Raw genomic sequence first — 21,565 nt, forward strand, 5'->3', positions numbered from 1 at the left:
GGGCAGGGCACATAAAGGTGCCAGCACAACACTGCCACACGGGGACCGATTTTGGGCACAGGAACCTTTTGAGGGATACACTCAAGCCATATCCAAACCTTAGCACGACACAATGGAATATTACTGTGCCATGAAAAGGAATGGGACCCTCACCTGTGCCACAGCATGGATGAACCTTGAAAACACCATGCAGAGTGACAAATGCCTGCCGTGAAAGGTCACACGGCGCAGGGTTCCTTTGAGAGGAAATGTCCCAAACAGGTGAATTTACAGAGCCGGGAAGCAGACGGGTGGTGGCTCGGGATAACCAGTGGGGCAGGGTGACAAAGACGTCCTAAAACTCCTTGTGGGCGTGGCGGCACAGTTCTGTGGACACTAACGAGCCCCCAAATTGCAGGTCTCGGTGGGAGAGCCGTATGGTGTGAGGACATCTCAATACAGTGTTCCTCAAACAAAATTCAAGATGTGAGTTCTCAAGGGGACACTAGCAACAGAGCCACCCCCAGGCCCGCCCCCTCATCATCTCAGTCCCTGGGAATAAGGCAAATCGACTCCTAAAAAGAAAAGAAAAAACCCTCTGTGCTGGGAGCAGTGGAGCACGCCTGTCACCCCAGCAGCTCGGGAGGCTGAGGCAGGAGGATGGCGAGTTCAAAGCCAGCCTCAGCAACTTAGCGAGACCCTGTCTCAAAATACAATATAAAAAGGGCTGAGGCTGTGGCTCAGTGGTAAAGCACCCCCTGGGTTCCATCTCTAGTACCGGAGGAGGAGGAGGAGGAGGAGGAGGAGGAGGAGGAGGAGGAGGAGGAGGAGGAGGAGGAGGAAGGAGGAGGAGGAGGAAGGAGGAGGAGGAGGAAGGAGGAGGAGGAAAAGAAAAGTAGAACTCTGAAAGAAAGAAATCTATTGTCAATCTAGTGACCTGCTGCACGAGTGGTCAGGTATAAGGGAGGACTGAGGGAGTCAAGGAATCCCGTGACCTCACTGGGGGGGGGATTTGAGGCTGTGGGGGCAAACACAGAAGGTCCCTGACTCAAATGGCTCCAGTTTACCATTACGTGAAGGGTGCCGCCAACAACCCTCTGCTCTTCCCGTTCAGCGTAGTATTTAATGGAGCGCTAGCGCGGTCCAGCCGCAGTGTGGGCCAGGCTCTGTGCTAGACGCTTGGCCACCCACCAAGCTAAGGCAGGGTCCTGAGCACGCTCAAGGAGGGCGAGGCTGGGCCGGGGTGTTGGGTAGGGTGGCCGGTTCTCTGCATTTGCAATTTAGGATATTTTCCCAGGCTGGGTAGTGCACGCCTGTAATCCCAGCTACTTGGGAGGCTGAGGCAGGAGGATGGCAAGTTTGAGGCCAGCCTGGACAACTTAGTGAGATCCTGTCTCAAAAAAGAAAGAAAAAGGGTCAGGAGTGTGGCTCAGTGGTGGTCGCCCTCCCCGGCTTTGCCCTCCAGGGCCGGGGAAACCACCCGAACCTCCAGGCCCTTCCACTCTGCACCAGGTTTGTGGACGCAGCCCGTTAGGCCCAGTGACAGCCAACAGCAGCTACTCCGCTGCTGGTTCCCTTGTTAGGTGGGAAGGGAGGCGGTTCTGCCTGGGGCACAGCTCAGTGTCTGGTGTCCTGTGCGCCTGTCCCTGTCTGGGACCTGCCACCTCCCTGGCTGTCCACAGCCATCCTGAGGCGGGAACCGTGGTCACCCCCATTTCAGAGATGGGGGTGCCGAGGCTGAGCTGGTGAGGCTGAGCACGTGCCCGGGTCTGGGCTGCGCTGGGATCTGAGCCCAGGCCACCAGATTTCCCACGGCCTCTAGAGGGCTCAGCAGGAAGGGCCGTCCAGCCAGTGCTGGGGACGCAGGGACAATAGCAACTCTTCTCCAGAAGAGTTGTGCGATCTCAGGGCACCACCAGCCTAGGGTGAGGCAAGTGCCAAGGCCCTGGGGCAGCGACTACCAGGGGAGACTGCAGTCATGAGAGGAGCGAGGATCGTGTCCCTGAATGCCAGTCGGGACCGGGGAGGCTTTTAAACAAGAGGCAGAGGGTGTCCACGTGATCACCCCATGGGAGCTTGGGCACCGAGTGTACCAAGCTTCAGTGATGACCATGTTGCACACGCGTTGTGGGTCACACGTGTGACTCCATGGTGGGGGGATTCTGGAAGCTTCTGCCTGGTTTTCCCTGCACATATCCTTGATTTGCTGATGCTGCTCTTTAGCCCTTGGCTGTGAGCCACCTTTGCCTTGAGCACAGGCCATGGTTCGGATGTGATCTGTCCCCAGAGTTCGTGTTTGGAAACTTGTCCTCAGTGTGGCCCTGTTACAGGAGGGGCCTAGAGGGAGTCAACTGACCGTCAACGGGGCCCTGCCCTCCAAAGGGACTCTAGGACCCTAGCTGCTGTCTGGCTTCCTGTCTTGCCACGTGACATCTTTCTCCAGCACACAATGCTGCCAAGGGCTGGACCAATGGGCGACGGCCTGACCTTGGACTTTCAGCCTCTCACAGGGTGAGCTACAGAAACCTCTTTTTTTAGTAAAGCAGGCTGCCTTGGGGGCTTCGTTACAGTAATGAAATACACGAATGCCATACACCAGATGTTGAGCACTGGTGAGCCAGCACAGGAGTGACCCTGGGGACCCTCAAAGGGGCAGAAGGCCATGAAATCTGGATTAGAGGATGGGCTCTGGGAGGGGCCACCAGGGGATGTGGAGGCAAATGGTGGTTGAGTGAAGAGGCCCAGCAGTGCAGAGCCAAGGTGAGGCTGCTCTCGGGAGGAGGGAACTCGGGTGGGGAGGGTCTGAAGCCAGTGCTCAACCTGGCCACGTCACCAGGGATCAGGACAAGAGAGTCTTGGGGGCCGGTGGGAAGGCTGTGGTGTGCACAGAGTGGAACTGTAGGTGGGGTGTCAGGGCCAGGTCAATGACAACGGTGTCACCTCCCTGGAAGTCCTTCAGCTGTAACTGAGGGGAGCCCCCCTGCTCCCCCAACCTGGGCTGTTTATTACTTTTTCCTTCAGTGTTTTTGAGATGGGGTCTTGCTGTTTCCCCTCTGGTTTTGAACTCCAGGGCTCCCCCAGTCCTCCTCCCTCAGCCTCCCAAGGAGCGCAGACTCCAGGCCCCGACATCACGTTACACCCAGCTCCAAAATCTTTTTAAAAATTGCTTTCTGCAGTGGTGGATGCAGCCCAGGGCGCGCTCCCCGGCCAGCTCTACCCGCCCAGGTACTTCTCTTATTTGAATGCAACTGGAAACCAGTCAAAAAGGTTGGAGCCACACAGTCCCGGGACTGGAATTCCAGGGGGGGCTGCAGCTCCGTGGCAGAGGGTGCTTGGTGTGAGCGGGGCCTGGGTCCCAGCCCAGTGCCAGACACACGCACAGCAACTCTGGGTGGGGAAGACGCAGGCGATAGGGGTCGGAAGCAGGGGGAGACCCAAGGATGGAGGGGAAAACATAAAAAAATACACGAGACACAGAGAGGGATGGAAACGTGACCCAGGAGTGGGCAGGGCCAGGTGGGGAGAGGGCTCAGGACATCCCGGGCCCACCGCCCCCCCTCTGGGCAGCACGTGAACATGAAGCCCGGGAACTTTAGAATGAGCTTTAATTGGTCTGTTTTCCTTAAGTGCATTTATGATGTAAACAGAGCAGGTTAGAGACCCCAGGGGAGAGCAGACATTGCTGGTATGTTCGTTTTAATTCAAAAAAGGAGAAAGGTGACGTCAATGACTTGGATTGACAGCGGCGGGGGGGGGGGGGGGGGGCGGGGCGGGAGGAGAGGCAAAGAAACGGTGGGGGTGGGGCGCCCTCCGCCTGGATATGTGGTCCCCAATCGCAGTCTCTCCGGGAGGACAAAGCTATCAAAACGGAACCGAATGATGACAGTAAAAAGCCGACCCAGGCTGCCGAGCGGCCAGCCTGTCCCTGGAATGCCTGTGCCCCGGCCGTGCCAGGGCCCCTGTGTGGACGGTGCTGCCGGGCCCCTGGCCACCTCTGGCCAGGGTGCTGCACGTCACCTGGGTCTGCCCCTGGAAATCAAAGACGGGATCACTTCATGGCACTACAAATCTGGAAAAATAAAAAAATCTCAGCTAGAAAGAATGTCCGATTTGGAGATGGCGAGAGGACAGGGTGGGGGCCGTTTGGTACCGCTGAGGGGGGAGCCCCGGCCACGAGGCCCTGATGCTGGGGTCACCTGTGCGGGCACAGCACCCCCCTGCTCCAGTGGGGTGCTCAGAGGCCCGTTGGGCCACAGACCAAGACCTGGCTGCGGTCGGAGCGCCCCGTCCTCCTCCCTCCTGGCGCTGCGCGCAGGGCGTCTTGGATTTGTGCTTCCCTTTGGTTTAACAGTGAAAGACGGGAGGGAAATGGTTTTTGTCACTTGTCCAAAACTGAGAGGAGGCTGATGTGGGCGGGCGGCAGACCTGTCGGGTGAATGCGCCCGGCCCTGGCCATCGGTCACTTGCTCGGTGCAGAGCGGACGTGCCTGGCACCACCGGCGGCGGGACAGGCTTTCTGTGGGGCGCTGCGGTGACACCAGGATCAGAGGCCCCAAGACGGGGTCTGCCTGCGGCGGCTGCTGATCACCGGGACCCCATCTTTCTCTCTGGTAGATGGACAGGTGGGCCGTCCTGGTGGGCTTTGAGGAAAATAGCGAATTCTTCTTCCATCTCCAAAGTTGAAAAAGATCAGACAGTTACTAAAATAATTTCTCAATTATGTTCTGGTGGCCGAGGGCCCGGTGGCCCCGGCGGGTGAGGTGTTGGAGCGGGAGGGCCCCGCGAGCCAGGCTCGCTGGGGACAGGCACAGTCAGCTGGGCCGGGCGCGCCCAGGTACGGCGGCTCCTCACGCCAGCGCGCAGCGGAAGAAGCTGCTCCTCTTCTGCTGGTCGGGGGTGATCTTGACGCCTTGGCTGCTGCCCTGGGGGCTGTTGCCTTCCTGAGGTCACAAGGGGTGGAGTTACTCCCGAGCACGGCACTGCCTGGCCACCCGCCCCGCCCCACCCACTCATCACCTCCACCTCACACAGCCCCCCCCAGCCCGCCCTCCTGCTCCCACCCCCACTCCGTCCCCACCGCCCAACGGGGTCAGTCCATCCACCGACCCCTGACAAACCACTCACCCTTCCACCCCTCCACCCGCTTCCAATCACCAGCCAGTTCTCTACTGTGTGCCAGCTGGTCCCCCACAGTCTGCACCCCAGCCCCCCTCGCCCGGCCCCTCCCACCTGGCGCTCCTCCCTCCCTTCCTCTTCCTGGTCCCCTGCCCCTCCTTCCTCCTCTCTCCCACTCTGTACGGAGCACTAATCTGGGAGGCAGTGGAAGCGCAGAGCGACTGTCCCCGGGGATCTGGAGGCTGGGTTCAGGGTGCCCCGCCCTGTGCGGGGCTGCCCTCCCCACTGCCCGCTGACCTGCCTTCCACCTGCTGCCAGGGGCGGAAAAGCTGGACGCTGACCTTCTCAACCCCCTGTCCCCAAAGCGCGTCAGTGCCCTCCCAGAGCGCCCGACATTCTGAGCCCTGTCACCTGGCCCACCAGCCCCAGGAACTCCTCAAACCCTGTTTTCCCCACCTCCCCGTTTGGGAGCCTCCACCCTCTCCACCAACTCCTCTGTCTCAGCTCTCAGGCAAAACCTGCCTCCCCTGCAGGAACCCAGCCGGGGTGCGCTCGCTGTGGGGGGGACCGAGACCTTGGGGAGACACAGAGTGAGGTTCCCACAGCGGAGGGGGGGATGGGAATATGCATTTGGCCACGTCTAACAGGGACTTTCTGAAGGGGGGGGCTGGGTGGGGGCAACAAAGAGTGGCTCCTGCAGAAGTCCCCACCTAGCGCCACACTGACAACGCTGTGTGCGGGAACCTGTCCCCGCAGCAGTACCCAGAGGGAGAAAGTGCAGATGCACACAGCCATGGGGATGCTGTCAGGGCCGCATCAGGGGCACCAAAGACAACAGGGAAGGCAGAGGCAGCACACAGCTGCACCTCAAACACACCACCAGCAGGAGGGGCGGGACTCAGCTCCTGACCCAAGTTCAGAGAAAGAAGCCAGGTGTGGTGACGCTGGCCTGCAATCCCAGCGGCTTGGGAGGCTGAGGCAGGAGGATGGCGAGATCAAAGCCAGCCTCAGCAACTCAGGGACCCTAAGCAACTCAGGGAGACCCTGACTCTAAATAAAATACAGAAAGGGCTGGGGAGGGGCTCAGCGGTGGATGTCCCGGAGTTTAATGGCTGGTACCAAAAAAGGAAGAGAAAGGAAGAGCGAGGGCCAGGCCCGCACCACACCCCCGCCATGCGCTGGGGCACTGGCCGGCTCTCCAGGTACCAACAGGCTCCATGGGCAAAAGGGGCGAGAGGGTTGGGAAGGTGTGAACTTTGACCTTTACACTGAAGAAAAGAGGGATGGCGAGGAAATCCTGCCGCTGTGGGCAGCGCGCTGTCCCCAGGCTGCTCTGACCAGGCCTCGCCGTCACCCCAGCTCCCGGGACAGCGGGGCTGCTGCAGACCAGAGGGCACCGCGCGAGGCCTGTTCCTGAGCACCCTGTGAGGCCAGGCTTCACCCAGAGGCTGCCCCCGCTCTCCGCTCAGACAGCACACGTACTCAGTCAAGAGGGGGCAGCGCTGGAACCAAGGCCCCTGTCCCGAGGGACAGGGAGTGTTCTTTCTCGGGACAGCCTTGCCCACGCCGAGTGCTGTGGGCCACGGAATCGCAGAGAACAGAAGCAGGGGACACACAGAGGCCCCGAGAACCTGACACCCACTGAAGGTCACAGAGCTGTCACATGTGCAGAGCTTGGGGCTGCGAGAGGCTGTCACCCTGTTGCCTGCCGAGACGGCACAGAGTGATGCTGGTGGACCCCTGCCCAGCCTCGCCCCAGGACCTGGGGGGATGCTCTTTCCATGCATATGATGTCATCTGTGAGACCCTTGTGCCACATCTGGGTGTGCCCCCCAGCACCCACGTGCTGGGAACTCAACCCCCAATTGCTCGTGGTATTTGGAACTGGGGCCTTGGGAGGTGATTCAGCCAGATGAGGGCAGAGGGGGGCCTCCAGGATGGCATGAGTTGGGCTTCAAAGAGGAGGCAGCGAGCTCCGAGCGGGCACGCCTGCCGTCTCACCACGTCGTACCTTCTGCCACCTGACGATCTAGCCAGAAGGGCCAGCAACCAGCACCAGATTCTCGGGCTTCCCAGCCTCCAGAACCCTGAGCTCTCAGTCTTAATCTTTATAACCCTTATTCTTTATAAGTCATCTAGTCTCAAGCATTTTGTCATAGCAACAGAAAACAGGCTAAGACCCCTTCTCAGGAGGGATGGAGGAGCTGTGTCCCGTGCTAGCCCAGGGCTGGGTGGGCAGAGCTGGCACTGATGTTCCAACTGCCCTTGCAAGCCCCTCCTCCTCTCCTGGCTAGGGGCTGCTGGCTCTGGCTGGGCCTGAGAAGCGGGGCCTGGCCTGGAAGGCTACAGGCCGCTGTGCCGAGGGTGGCCAGATCCAGTGAGGCCCGGGCAGGGAGCCAGCAAGGCACATACTCACCAATTTTTTGTCCATTTTTGCTTTGATGTCTCTGGCGAGGGTGAAAAATGCCTGTGGAAAGACCAAGTTGTCAGTGCCCCTCACATGACAGGTCTCCGAGTCCCAGGTCACTTGCATGGAGTGGGTGTGACAGGCCAGTAAACAGCGCCCCATGTGTGATTTCCCTTCTGGCCCCAGCTCTGCCTGCCCACCGGGACCGTCCAACGTCACATCTACTCTTACTGTAGACACGGGACTTCTGCCTGAGGCCCCAGCTGGCCCTTCTCTGTCACCTCTGAATGGCCTCCCAGGCCCCATCTGCTCTTCTGACAAATAGCCCCCACCCCCCACCGCCACACACACTCCCTGCCCTCGGAGGGCCCTATGGGGGGAGAGGCCAGACCTGGGCACAGGCCTCGTGACGTGGGAGGGCCTGCGTGGAGGGGGCTTGGTGAGGGGTGGGCAGCTTCCTCGTGTGGGCCAGAACCCCGAGGAGGCCTGGGAAGGGGGAGATGGGGTTCAGGGAGAGGAAGCACCAAAGGCCGAGAGCGAGGCCCAGGTGGCTGCGGGTGGAGGTGGTGGGTCAGGGCCCGGGAGGGAGGGGCCTGGCCTTTGCCCTTGTCACTGTAGGGAGTCTGGGGCAGTGTGATGTGGAGGTCCCTCTGGGCGCTGTCCCTAGGGTGGGGAGTGGAGAGGGTGACGGGGCGGGCTCCATCAGGGCTCCCTACCCTCTTGCCTTCAGCCGGTGGGACTCTGGGCCTGCTCCCCAGGTGCCCGAGAGCCAGTGAGAGGACATGAGCTGGCTACCCGGCGGGGCCTTTGCCCGCGTGGCAGCCAGGGACTTCCACGGGCTGCTGGCCCCGCACGCTGAGGGGAGCCCCCAGGAAGAGCCCCCGAGGACAGCTGGCACTCTGCAGCCGGGGCCGGTCCCTCCGGCAGCACCCCCTCAGCCCGCAGGGGCCAGTCCCAACAGGGCCCCAGACTCACGTTCTCCACGTTGATGTTGGCCTTGGCGCTGGTCTCCATGAACTTGATTCCATAGTCAAGGGCCAGCTGTGAGGGAGACAGTGTGCCCACGTCAGCCCGACCCGGGGTGTGCCAGGCCCTGGGTGGGCAGTGCCGAGAGGGCCGGGCCGCAGGCTCGCCCTGTGCTAGGGGACTGAGGAGGCAGTGGGGGACCCCCGAGCTCTAGAGGGGAGCGGGCCACAGCACCCCTCAGTGGTGCTATGGATGCAGCCGAGACCAGGAGGGCAGACAGGGGCCTGGGCAAAGCCACAGCCCTACCCCGCGCTCTCTGTGGCCTTGGCAGCTGACAGGTCGGGATGAGTTCCCGTGTGGCGCTGGACGGGGACAGCAAAGCACCCCAGGAGGCCCAGCCTCCCTGTGTGGCCGTCACCAGGAGGCCCGGCTGGTGCGCTCTTCCCGCCATCCGGCTGAGGCATGTGCCCCGCTGGACGACCAACTCCCACTGGAGCCCCTCAAGCAAACCGGGATGGCAGGTCACTTTGTGCTCATAAAAACCATGAAGGGGACAGCCAGGCATGTGGCACATGAGGCTGAGGCAGGAGGATAGCCAACTTGGAGGCTAGCCTGGTAAAGCTCGCGAGACCGTCTCACGAGTTCAGTGGGAGAGCAGCCCTAGACTCAGTCCCAGCATCTCTCTCTCTCTCTCTCTTTCACACACACACACACACACACACACACACACACACACACACACACACACACACACACGGAGGGCCGTAGCTGGGTGTGGCCGTAGCCCGGCACACACAAGGCCTGGGCTTCACCCAGCACCGCAAAAAACAAGGATCGTGAAGGGCCCCCCCCAAAGCCCCGACTCTACATTGGTCAGCCCTCAGGGCGGCCCTCTGCGGCGAGAGGACCCTCTGCCCCTCGGCGCCCAGGAGGGCCATCATACCCACCTTCTCTCCCCGTTCCCTGGACACCTGTCTCTTGTCGTTCACATCACACTTGTTCCCAAGTATCATCTTCTCCACATCTGCAGAGGCGTGCTGCAGGGAGGGGACAAGGGTCAGACTGGATTGTGGGCAGGTGCCTTGGCCTGCATGCCACCCGTTCCTCAAAATCAGCGTGCTGAGGTCAGGTCCCACGTCGCCCAGCCAGTGCCAGGGCGGCAGCTTCTGACTGACCCCAGGGCTCAGCAGCCACTCAGGCGCATACTGTCTGAGACCTCCTGGTTGCTGAGAACAGCTTCTCTTTGGGCTGCGTCAACCAGACCCGGGGTCTGGCGGGAGGCGGGGGATGAGGCGTGCCCACCTTTCCCTCCTCTGCGGGACACCCTGGCTGCTGTCTCTGACCCTGCTCTCTCCTTCTCTGGGCTCTGGAAATGGGCCATGCTGGGTCACTGAGGCTCCCCACTGTCCCCAGCCCTGGGTACCTCCCCTTCCCCAGGGACGCCTCGCTCCTGGGCGCTCTTTCACAAACCCTTGCTTAGGCCCTGAAGGGTGCCCTCATGGGGTCCACCGCAGGGTCAGCCTGGCTCCCACTCTGTCCCCCACTCTGTCCCCACCTTCGGGGCTCTGTACTTCTAGCTCTCTCTGGGGACACCAGGAGGCGCCTTCTCCTCTCCAGCTCCATTCTGAGTGTGACCGTCGTGCTGCTCCCTGCTGCCCACGGCCAGACCCGGAGGGCAGCCACATCAGCGTGGCCGCCTCCCCTGCCACCAAGATGCCCCCCCAGCCCAGGCGCCGAGCCAGGCGGTGCGACTGCTCATGGAGCGACTGGGATCCCGGGAGGACAGTGACCCTGCTTGTGCTGTGGCCTCTGGACGGGTGGAGCTCTCTGCTGGGGTCTCAGGCCCAAAGCCCCGGCGGGTCAGGCCTCAGGGCACCGCCCCCAGGGAGCTCTGGGGCAGGTCAATGTTCTGGGGACAGGAAGAGTCGAGGTGGGACTGCCCTCCTCCGCCCTGTCCCTCCATGGTTCAGGGTCCCCTTTCACAGCCAGCTGCTGCCTGAACACAGGTGGCCTGCACCCGCTCACGCCCTGCTCTACAGTAGCTCAAAGTGCAACGTGACGCGCCATCTTACCACACCCTCCAACACAAGGGTCACACTGGTTCTAGAGCCTTCTCTATGGAAAGCACCAAATGCTGATGGTGACCCAGGGCCCAGACAGCTTGACTGAGACTGGTCACACCCGACTGCCCAGCCCGAGCTCTCAGGCTGGTGTGTGGTCTCTGGGGTCCACCGCAGGGTCAGCCTGGCTCCCACTCTGTCCCCACCTTCGGGGCTCTGCACTTCTAGCTCTCTCTGGGCCTTGTGCTCACCTCCTCAATGTTCCGAATCCAGTTCCGGATGTTGTCGAAGGACTTCTCGTTGGTGATGTCGTAGACCAGCATGATACCCTGAGCAGGGGGGACAGGGACAGAGGCTCTCAACAAGCTGCAGGCCCTCTACACAGAGAGCCCCAGCAGGGTGGGGGCCATGTGTGCCTTTGTGGTGGTGACAATGTGACATGCTCCCTGCCAGCACAGAGAGCAGCGGCCCTCAGCTCAGGCTCAGGCGCAGGAAGCCAGCCCCTCTCTCCATCCCTGGGCTCCTTCTTTCCAGGGGACTCTAGCACCGGCTGCCCTGTTCTCCCAGGCCAGCCTTGGCCACCAAGGTGACCTTTCTGCCCCCAGGCCAAACCCTGCCACACCTTGCTCACAAGTCTTGCTGGCTCCAGTCAGCAGGCCAGGTGTGGGCCACGTGCCCAACAGCAGAGCGCCCTCGGCCTTCACCCTGCGAGCCCTGCTCCAAGGGCCCTGCAGCCCGCCCTGCTCTCCTCAGGCCGACCCTCCACTGCTACTGGCCTCCTCCCCACCTCACTCACCCTCCCTAGATCGCCTCCCAGGCTCAGTTGGGGCCTGTCTGGGGCCAATGGCAGTGGCATGGCAGTGGGTCTTGCTACAGCCACCTGTGCCCTGGCAGTGTCCCCTCTGCAGCAGGAAATCTGAGGTGGACTGTGCTCTAAGCCCGTCTAGTTTCATCGGAGGAAATGAATGCAGAACTGGGGTCCCCCAGGGAAGCCTGACGCTGATGCCCAGGTGCCCTCTGTGAACCCTCAGAGCAGAGGCCAGCGTCAAACACTGGGCTAAGTGGCACCGCGGCCCTTCTGTTCCCTAGCCAATGCGCAGAGGCAGCTGGGAGCCAGGCCCCGGGTCCTGAGTGCGGAGCGGCCCCTCCACTGCTGTCTGCTACAGGGGACCGAGGCTCCGGGAGGGGCACCTCTAGGCTTCCATCCCAGGGGGGGCCAGCTCTGACAGAGGTGATGACCCTGCTCCTGTTAGATCCCCCTTCTCAGCACCAAAATAAAGCACGGAGCCCTTCACCAGACCTCGTGCTGCCCTGGGTGTCACCTGTGGAGGGCCAGCCTGCAAGGCCAGCACAGTCCCCTTTTGGGGCTGAGCACTGGGCTCTGGGGCAAATGGCCAGCTCATGCCCCGGCCTGACTCACTCCCTTACTCCAAGCCACTTGCTCCCTGGGATGAGCCCTGTGTCTGGGGCACCTCAGGGGGCACTGACCTCTGGTGCTGGCCAGGACATTTCTGAGGCCACCCAAGTTTGCAGAGAAAGAATGAGCTGGGCAGCCCCAGGTAGCAGCTGTGCCAGACAGAGCCTCTGCCCCGTCACTGCTGACCCCAAGACGCAGTGAGGGCTGAGGCTCCTCAAAGGTGCCACCCGGGACCCTCATTCAGGAGTCTCTAGGGGACACTTAACAAAGACTGCTAGGGGCAGGCTGGGGAGGTGAGGGAGGCCGCGATGCTGGTCATGCCCCAGCCCACAGCCAGGGCAGAAGACCTGCACATGCTCTGCCCTCAGGGGCCAGACGCCGAGACGCACAAAGCCCTCTTTGCCATTATCCAAGGACCGTCTCCTAGGAGGCCCAGGATTCCTGCTGCCACCAATAAATTGGCGCCACTGTCCAAGACTCTAAGTTCCTGGATATTTACCTATGGTGTGGGGAGGAAGGGGATCATCTGGGGACAAAACACTGGGCTGTCACCTGTCCCAGGTTTTCTTGGAAACTCCCTTCAGTGGGTATTTCTGGTTCCCGCACAGGGAACACCCTCTGTCTGGAGGCTTCCGATGGGACACCAGATACCCAGGGCTTGCCAAACCTGGGGTTTCTAGGGCCACGCTGAAGCACAGGCAGTGCCCCTGCAGGGGTGGTGACTTTCTCTGCTGTCACTGGCCATACTCGGCTCAGGGCACCTGAAATGTGCTGGTTTGGAGGGGCTGGGTTTCAACTTCCACTGATTGAGGGTGGCTAGCGCCTGCTGTGGGCAGGACTGGCCAGGCGGGGAGGGCTGAGAGCCACCGGCGCCTCCTGCTGGCCGAGCACATGGGCCCCAGCCCGCCCCCTGTGTGACCAGCCCCGGCTCCTGGTTATCAAGCAGGGATAGCGATGCCACCTGCACGCGGAGGATCCTGGCCAGGCTGCAGGGAGGTCACTCAAGCCAACATGGCACTACTGTCTGAAGCACGGGAGGGCTCAGGGGACCACGCGGACTGGCTATTTCAGCCCAGAGACGAAAAGAAGAGCCCGCACAGCCCTTTCCAGGGGGCAGAAGGTCCCTGGGACCCCAGTGGCCAGGGGCCCCGCTCCACCACCCTCCACCAGAGCACAGCAAGGCGAGGGGAAAATAAGCGATTAATTTTGATGAACAACACTAACGTTGCGAGCCTCCGATTGAGTTTCCGTTGTTTCAGACTTTGAGTGGGACGCTCTAAATACTTAATGCCTTCCTTCCTCGCTACGCACGCACGCACGCACGCCTCCCTGCGCTCCTCCTGCAGACCCACGGTTCCCAGGCACTGAGCTTGCGCGGTGTCTGAGGCGCGGCACTGCCCTCACCGAGCTTCTGGTCTAGTGGGGGAATCAGGAACCTATGCACCCAAATGTTGGGGTGCACATGGAGGGGGTGCTGGGAATGAAGGGACGGTCACTCATCCTCACAGCAGCCGGACGCACACTCCTGCTCCCTGTTCCATTTCCAAGTAGGAAACAGCTCAGAGGGTGGCCCCGATCCTAGGCAGGGCCAGGGGGTCCGCTTCCTACTCCCACTGGGCCCTGGATCCCCTGCCTTGTCTACTCCTCCCGTGAGCAGGACCTGCAGGCAGCACCGGCTCTTCCCCTCCCCTCTAGCTCTGAGCAGGCCCCGAGCAGGCGCTGGTGAATGAGGGAAGGTGAACAGCCTTCCTGCAGCTCAGCCTGCAGCAGGCCTGGGCAATGGGTGAAGCACCAGTTATTAGCCCCAAACAAGTCAGCGCCTGGAAGGTCTTCAAGTGTGGGTAGCAAATTCCACAGGGGCTGATGTGGGCCATGTGACCCCTCTAGGTGTTGGGGCACGCCAGCTCTTAATTTCAGTGACCTCACCTGGAAGAACCGGCTTCCAGGGCTTCTAGGTCTTCCTTGAATGACTCTTCACTTTGTGTAAACCCTGCATTGTCTCTGAAGCCAGGGGGCATGGTGCACACGGGAGGGGAGGGGGCGGGAGGGGCGCACTGTCTCTTCCTGAAACTAACACAAGACCCACCCGCCGCCCAAGGAATCAGACACAGGCTGCACAGAACCACCAGGCTTTGGCGTGGGTGGCACACGGATGCCCGCTTGACTTCAAAAAAGACAAAACGAAAAATCCATACCATGGCTCCCCGGTAGTAGGCCGTCGTGATGGTCCGGAACCGTTCCTGGCCGGCTGTGTCCCTGACATGAGGAGGATCAGGCACATTAGTGATAACACAGGCAAGACTGTCCCCAACAGAGGGCAGCAAGCATTTCCTGAGGACAGCCCAGGGCCTCTGCTCTCCCTGGGACGACAGAAAAGGGAACTCTGGCTTGAGAAGTTGAAGACCTCGGGCGTCTTCCAGCTGGGGATGTGGCAGGGCCAGGATCTCGTTGGCCCCTGTCCCCTCTCTTCTGTGCAGCTGCTTCCAGTGAACTCTGCCTGGGGTTGCTACGTCACAGAAGAGCCAGACTGAACACTAGTGACTGACACCCAGGGCCACTCAAGGAGAAGGCTGGTGGTCCCGCGGACCACAACCACAGTCCTGGCCGTTGGGGAGCACAGCTGAGCTCGTCCACTTGGTTTGGGGGGCGGGGAGCCCTCCTCACTTCTCTGTGATGGGGAGTGTTCCCATGGTCCATGGTTCCCTGGGCCAGAGGCAGCCACGCCCAGCCCTGCTCTTGGCCAGGAGGATGGTGTTTGGTTTAAAGGTCGCCTAACTAACTGATGGGTGGCAGGGCCCGGACAGTAAGTAGCAGCCTGGGACGCCTTCTGTCCCTGGCCTGTTCCTCCTGCGGAGGCCCCAGCTGCTCACTCCGTGCCGGGTTCACTCTCTACCTTTTGTGGTGATTCTGGGGTGCTGGGGTGGAACCAGGGCCACACCCAGACCTCCGAGCTGCACCCTGGCCCCAAAGCTACCAGTGCTTTTTTTTTAAGTTCGAGGGGGACGGTGGGCTGGTTAGGGCAGTCACTAATTCACTCCTCCATCAAGGTTGCTAAGAGCAGAAGCAGGAGGAGAGGAGGAAGGGAAAGCGTGACTTCTGCTTGCTGCTACAGTGTCCCTCGGACTTGGGCACAAGGCTGCAGTGGGGCCACCGTGTTGGAGTAGAGGACCTTTTTTTTTATGGCTTGTAACTGACAAGGTGGCCAGAGACTGAATGGCTACCCAGCTCTGCGGGTTGACAAGGAATGACACCTCATCCAGTTTTGGGGTCTGAAATCAGATTAAGGGACGAGCATGGCTGGAGTGGAAGACACCTTCGGGGCTCTGAGCTCACTCAAGACAGAGTCAGGGAGGACAGTGTCAGGGCCCATCTCAGGACCCCACCAGGACGACCCGCTGCCACCCAAAGGTGCCTGACTGGTGTGGGGGTGAGCCACTCGGCAGCGTGACTCGTCCCTGTGCGTGGTGAGGGTGCGGGGCTGCCCTCTAGCCGACCACCGGGACCCGGCCGCCCAGCCGCACAGAGTCAGTGCCATGGTGGGGACTTGGCAGCTCACAACTTCCCCAATTTAACGTGGCAGGGGAAGTCGCCCTCGGGTCTGAGGACAGGTCCCACCATTGGGCCTGGCCTCCTCTGAAGGCTTAATTCCAGTTTGGGGGTTTCGGTCTGCACGCCAGAAGGGAGGCCCGGGAGCAAAAAGAGGAAGTGATATCAGACCTTGGCCCCAGCGAGCTGCCGGCTCAAAAGGAAACTCCCAGCCAGGCGACCTGCTTTCCCCGTGCCGTCCTCACCACCTCACCCGCCAGGCACAGAGACTCTCCCAGCCCAAGGGCGAGCTGCCTGGCCCTGGGCCTGGCTGGCCGGTGCTGGAGTACTGGATGCTAAGCTAACGACAGGGAGTTCTGCCCCACGGCGCAGACACGAGGCCGAGCAACCAGCAGAACCCAGCTCCCTGGGCGGGTGGGAGCTCCAGGGGCTCTGAAAAGCGTAGTCAGGGCTGGATGGGAGAGGGCAGGGGTCACAGGGGCGGCACCCGGGGCTCTGGCCTGAGCGTGGCTGAGTGGAGGGCCCGCCCAGCGACGACTCTCACCATATCTGCAGTTTGATCCTCTTGCCATCAAGCTCTATGGTCCTGATTTTAAAGTCAATTCCTGAAATAAAAAAAGCAAAGGGATGTCATTGCCAGCCCCTTCCTAGCTGCGTGGGAGACAGGCGCGGCCACTGAGCAGGTCACAGCCGTGCCGGCATGTGGAGCGCCTGCCTGGCGCTGGGCCTGGGGATCTCAGAATCCACATCTAGTCTGGAAGCATCTGGAAATGCGTCTCCACAAGGAACCTGGGGCTTTGGGGGCTGCTGGGAGCTCCCGGGGAGGAGCCAGGGCAGGGCTGAGGGTAGACCCTCAGACCCAGGTCTCAACGCTCCCTCTCACGCCCTCAATGCCCGCTGAACACGCCCCTGCCCAGGGCAGCCTCCCACAGCTGGCCTCCAAGGGCCCTCCCCACCGCCCGGCACACCAGAGCTCCTGCTGCCGACCTTTCTCTGCAGGTGGCCTATGCCCTGCCTGCCTATCCAAGACCTGCTCAAAGGTTACCAAGAAGCCTTCCTGACCCTACTCTCCTCCCTTCCCACCTGCTACTTTTAATTCCCTTTGCCCAGGCTAACCCCAAGCTCTCCAGGCTGCCAGGGCTCCCCCTTGGGCCCTCTCCAGCCTTCAAAAATACAACTATGTCAAAAGCTAATCTCTTCTCCAGAATTTCCAGTGTGGCCATAAACCAGACGTGGAATATTATTCAGCCTTAAAAAGGAACAAAGCACTGCCACAGGCTACCATGTGGACAAAACTCAGAAACACAATGCTGAGTGTAGAAGCCAAATGTGAAAGGACAAAGACTACGATTCCATCAATGTGAAATGTCCAGAAGAGGCCAATCCATACAGACAAGGAGTATACTCACGATTGCCAGTGGAGGAGAACGGGAAGATTAAGAGGGCTGGCTTAGGAGTCCAGGGGCTTCTTTATGGAGCAATGAAAATGTTCTAAAACTGATTGCTGAATGGATGCCCCATTGTGAACGTACTAAAAGCCACCAAATCACACATCCCAATGGGCAGATGTAGCATATGAGTTCCACCTCAAAAGAGTTGTTTAAAGAGTATCAACCCAGGCCTGGAGATGCAGCTTGGAGGCTTACCCAAGTAAGCCAAGGGTCCTTACCCAGCACACTCGAGCCCTGGGTTCGATGCCCAGCACCACAACAAGAACAACCAACGCAAATCATCAGGCCACATGCACACCTTCCGGAGGCTGTCCTGTGCCTCCCAGTCAAACTGAAACAGCTGCCCCGGCGTCTCAAGGGCCTGCCTGACCGCGTCACCTCGTGGCACCCACTGGTCAAGACCCTCTTTCTGGCCACACTGACCCGGTGGCTCTTTCCGAAACCCCCCCAGCACGCGCCTGTCCCTGGCTTTCCCATGGCTCTTCCCTCTCTGGAACGCTGTCTCCCTCCACAGCCTCTGGGTCCCATTTGCTCAGGTCCATGTTCAAGTGGCCTCAGGGGAGCCTTCCAGCCCATCGTCACCTCCTCTCCCCTGGCCTGTCCTCTCCTCTTCACCAACTTTTACCAACACTGGATCCAGTCGTCCTTCGGTATCCGACCAGGACTGGTTGCCCAATCCCCTGAAGATACCAAAATCTGGGGATGCTCCCGCCCCTTCTTTAAGATGCGGTGTTTCACTGGATCCCTCCACATCCTGGAGACTCGGAGACTCAGATCTTCCCTAGGTGACTTCTAACTCCGGATACAATGCAAATGTTTTGTAAACAGTTGTTACATTGTCTTGTTAAGGAAGAATGACAAGAAAAGTTTTGTACATGTTCAGTACTGATGTAAGCCCAATTCACGGTTGAATCCATGGGTCAGACCCTGCGCACACTGAAAGTCAAACTGCTCAGGGGAGCCCTGGGTAAAACCTGCCCCATGAGTGGTCTCTGTGGAGAGAAGAGCCAGACCCAACCTTTGTCCCTCAGGCTGTTCTAAACTCTGCTGGAGAAGACAGGAGGCCTAGGTATGGCCTGACCTCTCAGAACCCATGCTGGGGACATTAACTTGGTCCCTGCCAGCCTCCGAGTTGTCCTGGGGACCAATGGGAATACTAGTCTGCACCTGCATTTCACCCACTAGAACATAAGCCCCCTGAGGGCAAGGCTTGAGGCGTCTTCCTGCTGTTACCTCCAGTGACTAAACACGGCGGGGCTGGCATGCAGATGTGCCAGACCTCAGTCCCCAGACACCTCGGCTTCAGGCCTCACTACATTTATGCTTCCCTTGGATTCTCCTGAGTCCTTTCAGTGGCCCCAGCACCAAGGCTGACATCAGGCACTGCTTAAAAGGTGGCCGAATGACAAATTAGAAGCAGCCGGGTCAGCGTGGTGCTGTATGGCTTAGGAAGCGCTTTCTGAATGTCATCCTTCTTGATGAAGCAACGAATGGGCCCCTGAGGAGCTGCGCTGGTGAGAACCAATTCCAGAGAGCCACAGGGCCAAGTTCATACCACAAGTCATCAATGGAGCTGAGGAGAATGGGCTCTGGCAAAATCATAAGAAGGGCAGAAATGAATAGCTCCTCGATCCCTGATCTATAAAGAAAACCCAGAGCTAAACTCAGTGCCAACAGACAGCTGCCTCCGTGGATTCAGCGTATTCAGGGCAAGCAGTCCAGGGTCCTCGGATCCGAAAACACTCCCCACCTCTTGTCAGAGATGCTCAGAGATATACAAAATCAAGAAGCACTGTTCACCGGCCAAGCCCATCACTTTGTCTTTGCTCCTCCTGGGTTTTATTAACACTCCAAATTTAATTAGGAAGTATAAACTTTACGAGGCCTAAGAATTATGAGGCCATAACTTCAAGGTCATGGCAAATTAAACTTTCCTAGAAGACAGGAGGCCCATAGAAAAGCTACAAATGTAGTGTGAAGAACACTAGAGGTGGGGCTGGGGAGGTGGCTCAAGCGGTAGAGCGCTCGCATGGCATGCGTGCGGCCCGGGTTCGATCCTCAGCACCACATACCAACAAAGACGTTGTGTCCGCCAAATACTAAAAAATAAATATTAAAAAAATTCTCTCTCTCTCTCTCAAAAAAAAAAAAAAAAAAAAAAGAACACTAGAGGAAGGAGGGAACGTGGGTTCAAGTGCTACCTCCACTTCCCTAAGTGACCTTGACCAAGTCACATCTTCATCTGCAAATGAGAAGGCCAGCCTTCTTGGAGCTCAGAAGTGCTAGAGAGGGTCCTGGTTAAGAATTAAAAACCCAGCAAAACAACCCGAGCTGATCTCAACAGTGCTTGCACTGAGCAGGAAGTACCTGAGGCTGAGCACCTGAGCTATGGGATGAGAGTGAGCCACTGTCTTGACAGGAGTCAACACCACTTCCTGGCTGTTTGGGACTCAAGGGCTACCAAAGTTTGACCTTGAACAAGAGAGGGGGAGAGAGTTCAGAAACACCTGTGCCTCAAGGTGATGCTGTAGGAGCCGCTCTGCTTGCCCTGGACGGCCTCTGGCAATGGTAATAAGCCTTTATTCATGGTGTACTTCTGAGCTTCAGCCACCCAGGGCACTGGCCAAGGCAGATGGCATCTGGAAATCGGGCATGATTTCCAATCCAATCCCTTCTGCATGTAATTGTTTTACAAAGTGCAGGTCCTGGAGCAGGGCAAGGATGGAGTTAGCACATCACGGTGGGATTCAGGGAGATAAAAATGACTTGGTTGATGTTACACAGGGGAAAAGCAAAGCTCATCCCCTAGGTTTCTAGTTTGGGACAAAGTTTCTGGGCTTGGTGACCATCTCCCCTCCTGAGCAGGACTAGGTAGCTCCCAGGCCACTCTGATCCAGCAATGACGGTTTTTGTGGCAAGGAGAAAAGTCAGCTCCACCTCTGTGGATGACAGAACTGAGATGCAACAAGCCAGTTCTGTTCAACCACAATGCGGGCTGGCCCTGCAGGAAAAGCTGTACTGCAAAGTGAATCCTGGGTCCTGTGATAGGGAAGTCAAGGTTTTCTGTGGCAGTGGCTGATTTCAGTTTCTCACCGAGGCTTTATCTTGCATCTCCTTGGGGATGACGGGTCCCAGGGCAGGCAGCTGTCACTTGCCATTGCTGTCACCATTCCCTCTAGAAGAAAGTCACTCTTGGGAGTTGAGAGGAGAAATGGCTCAACTCCTGAATATTCCAGAGTAAAGAGTGGGCTCCCCTGCTCTTTATGGATTGGAGTCCTAGCTCCAAGGTGGATAAGCTATGCCTGTTCTAGGGGGTGCATGGTGGCATCATTCTGGGGTGGCTAAGCCTCAAGTTTCAGGGTCTGATCCACCCAAGTTCGAATCTTATTCTTGCTACAATAACCTTCGGTGAGTCCCAAGCCCTCCCTGAGCCTCCAAATTCTCATTTGTAAGATGAGCTTATACACAGGACCTAACATAGGATACGGAAGAGTGTGAAAATGCACAGAAAGAAAATGCTCAATAAGGTCAGGTGTCACTATCCCTTTTCCATGCCAACTCCCCATGTCTCAGTTTCCACCTCTGTAAGAAGGACCCCTAAAGAACCGTTTCGAGGGCTGCTTCGAGGACAGAAAGAGATGACAGGCGTGATGACCCCAGTTCAGGACATAAACTTCCGAACAGGCTGGGGATCAGAGAATCTGTGTCCCCTTCTGCACAATGGGCATTAGTCCCACCACCAGGACTCGGGAAACCCAGAAAGGAGGTGGAGAGGGCTGCTCTTCTCCCATCAGACCCCCTCGACCCTCTCGGAGCCCTGGACCCGACCAGCCGGGTCGACCCCTCTGCCCCAGCAGCTCCGGGGCGCGCCAGGCCCAGGCCTCCAGTGCCCCCGACCGCCCCCCGGCCCCGCTACCTATGGTGGAGATGAAAGTGGAGTTGAAGGCGTCCTCGGAGAAGCGGAACAGGACACAGGTCTTCCCCACCCCCGAGTCCCCGATCAGCAGCAGCTTGAACAGGTAATCGTAGGTCTTCGCCATATTACACTCTCTCCCGGACGGGAAGTGCGGACAGCGCCTCGCCACTGGCCGCTGGCCACGTCCATCAGTGCCGAACCCGCCCCCCATTGGCTCCCGGCCCGCCGCGCGTCACCGCGGCCGACGCCCGCCCCAGAGCCCCGCCCTTCGCGGGGGGACCCGGGGAAGGGGCGAACTGGGTCCGGAGCCGGAAGCAGCCCGAGTGCGCCGCCCATTGGCCCGCTCTTGGAACAGGGCTGGCTGCGATTGGCCCACGGTGAAGAGTCAGGGGCTTCAAATGGGACCAGAGAGGGGGCCTGGCATTCCGAGTCCCCGCCTTATTCTCCCCAATCTGAGCGGCTCCGCCCCGCCTCCCGAAGGGAGGGGGAGAGCGGGGCGCGCCTCCAACGGCTCCGCGCGCCGGCAGCTCGGGGGCGGGGCCTGGCGCATGTGCGCACGCACACTGGGAAGACCGTTGGTCTCCAGCAGAGGGCGCAAGCGCGTGGAGGGAGCGCTAAGGCCCGACCCAAGGCGCGCAACCGCAGTAGGTGTCGAGGCGAGCGCGGGAAGGATGGGTGGTGGTGCTGACACGGTCAACTGCAGGTTTA

General features: G+C 59.6%; 1 protein-coding gene across 1 annotated transcript; it reads right to left on the reverse strand.

Moving 5' to 3' along the window:
• Positions 1–3,753: 3,753 nt before the first annotated feature.
• Rab8a (RAB8A, member RAS oncogene family) lies at positions 3,754–20,990 on the reverse strand. Its single transcript, XM_026389921.2, has 8 exons — positions 20,858–20,990; positions 16,035–16,095; positions 14,140–14,200; positions 10,779–10,856; positions 9,415–9,504; positions 8,477–8,542; positions 7,511–7,561; positions 3,754–4,919 (listed from the first exon to the last, which is right to left on the reverse strand). The coding sequence occupies exons 1-8, from the start codon at positions 20,979–20,981 to the stop codon at positions 4,827–4,829; spliced, it is 624 nt and encodes a 207-aa protein (XP_026245706.1). The 5' UTR covers positions 20,982–20,990; the 3' UTR covers positions 3,754–4,826.
• Between the last annotated feature and the right edge of the window lie 575 nt (positions 20,991–21,565).

The sequence above is a fragment of the Urocitellus parryii genome, chromosome 3 (genome assembly GCF_045843805.1).
Source record: "Urocitellus parryii isolate mUroPar1 chromosome 3, mUroPar1.hap1, whole genome shotgun sequence".
NCBI lineage: Eukaryota > Metazoa > Chordata > Mammalia > Rodentia > Sciuridae > Urocitellus > Urocitellus parryii.

Coding starts and splice junctions, on each gene's coding strand:
- Rab8a (XM_026389921.2), bottom strand. CDS start 20,981: ATGGCGAAGACCTACGATTACCTGTTCAAGCTGCTGCTGATCGGGGAC. Junction 14,201..16,034: donor AGGATCAAACTGCAGATATG/GTGAGAGTCGTC, acceptor TCCTCATGTCAG/GGACACAGCCGGCCAGGAAC. Junction 9,505..10,778: donor GGATTCGGAACATTGAGGAG/GTGAGCACAAGG, acceptor CCCTCCCTGCAG/CACGCCTCTGCAGATGTGGA.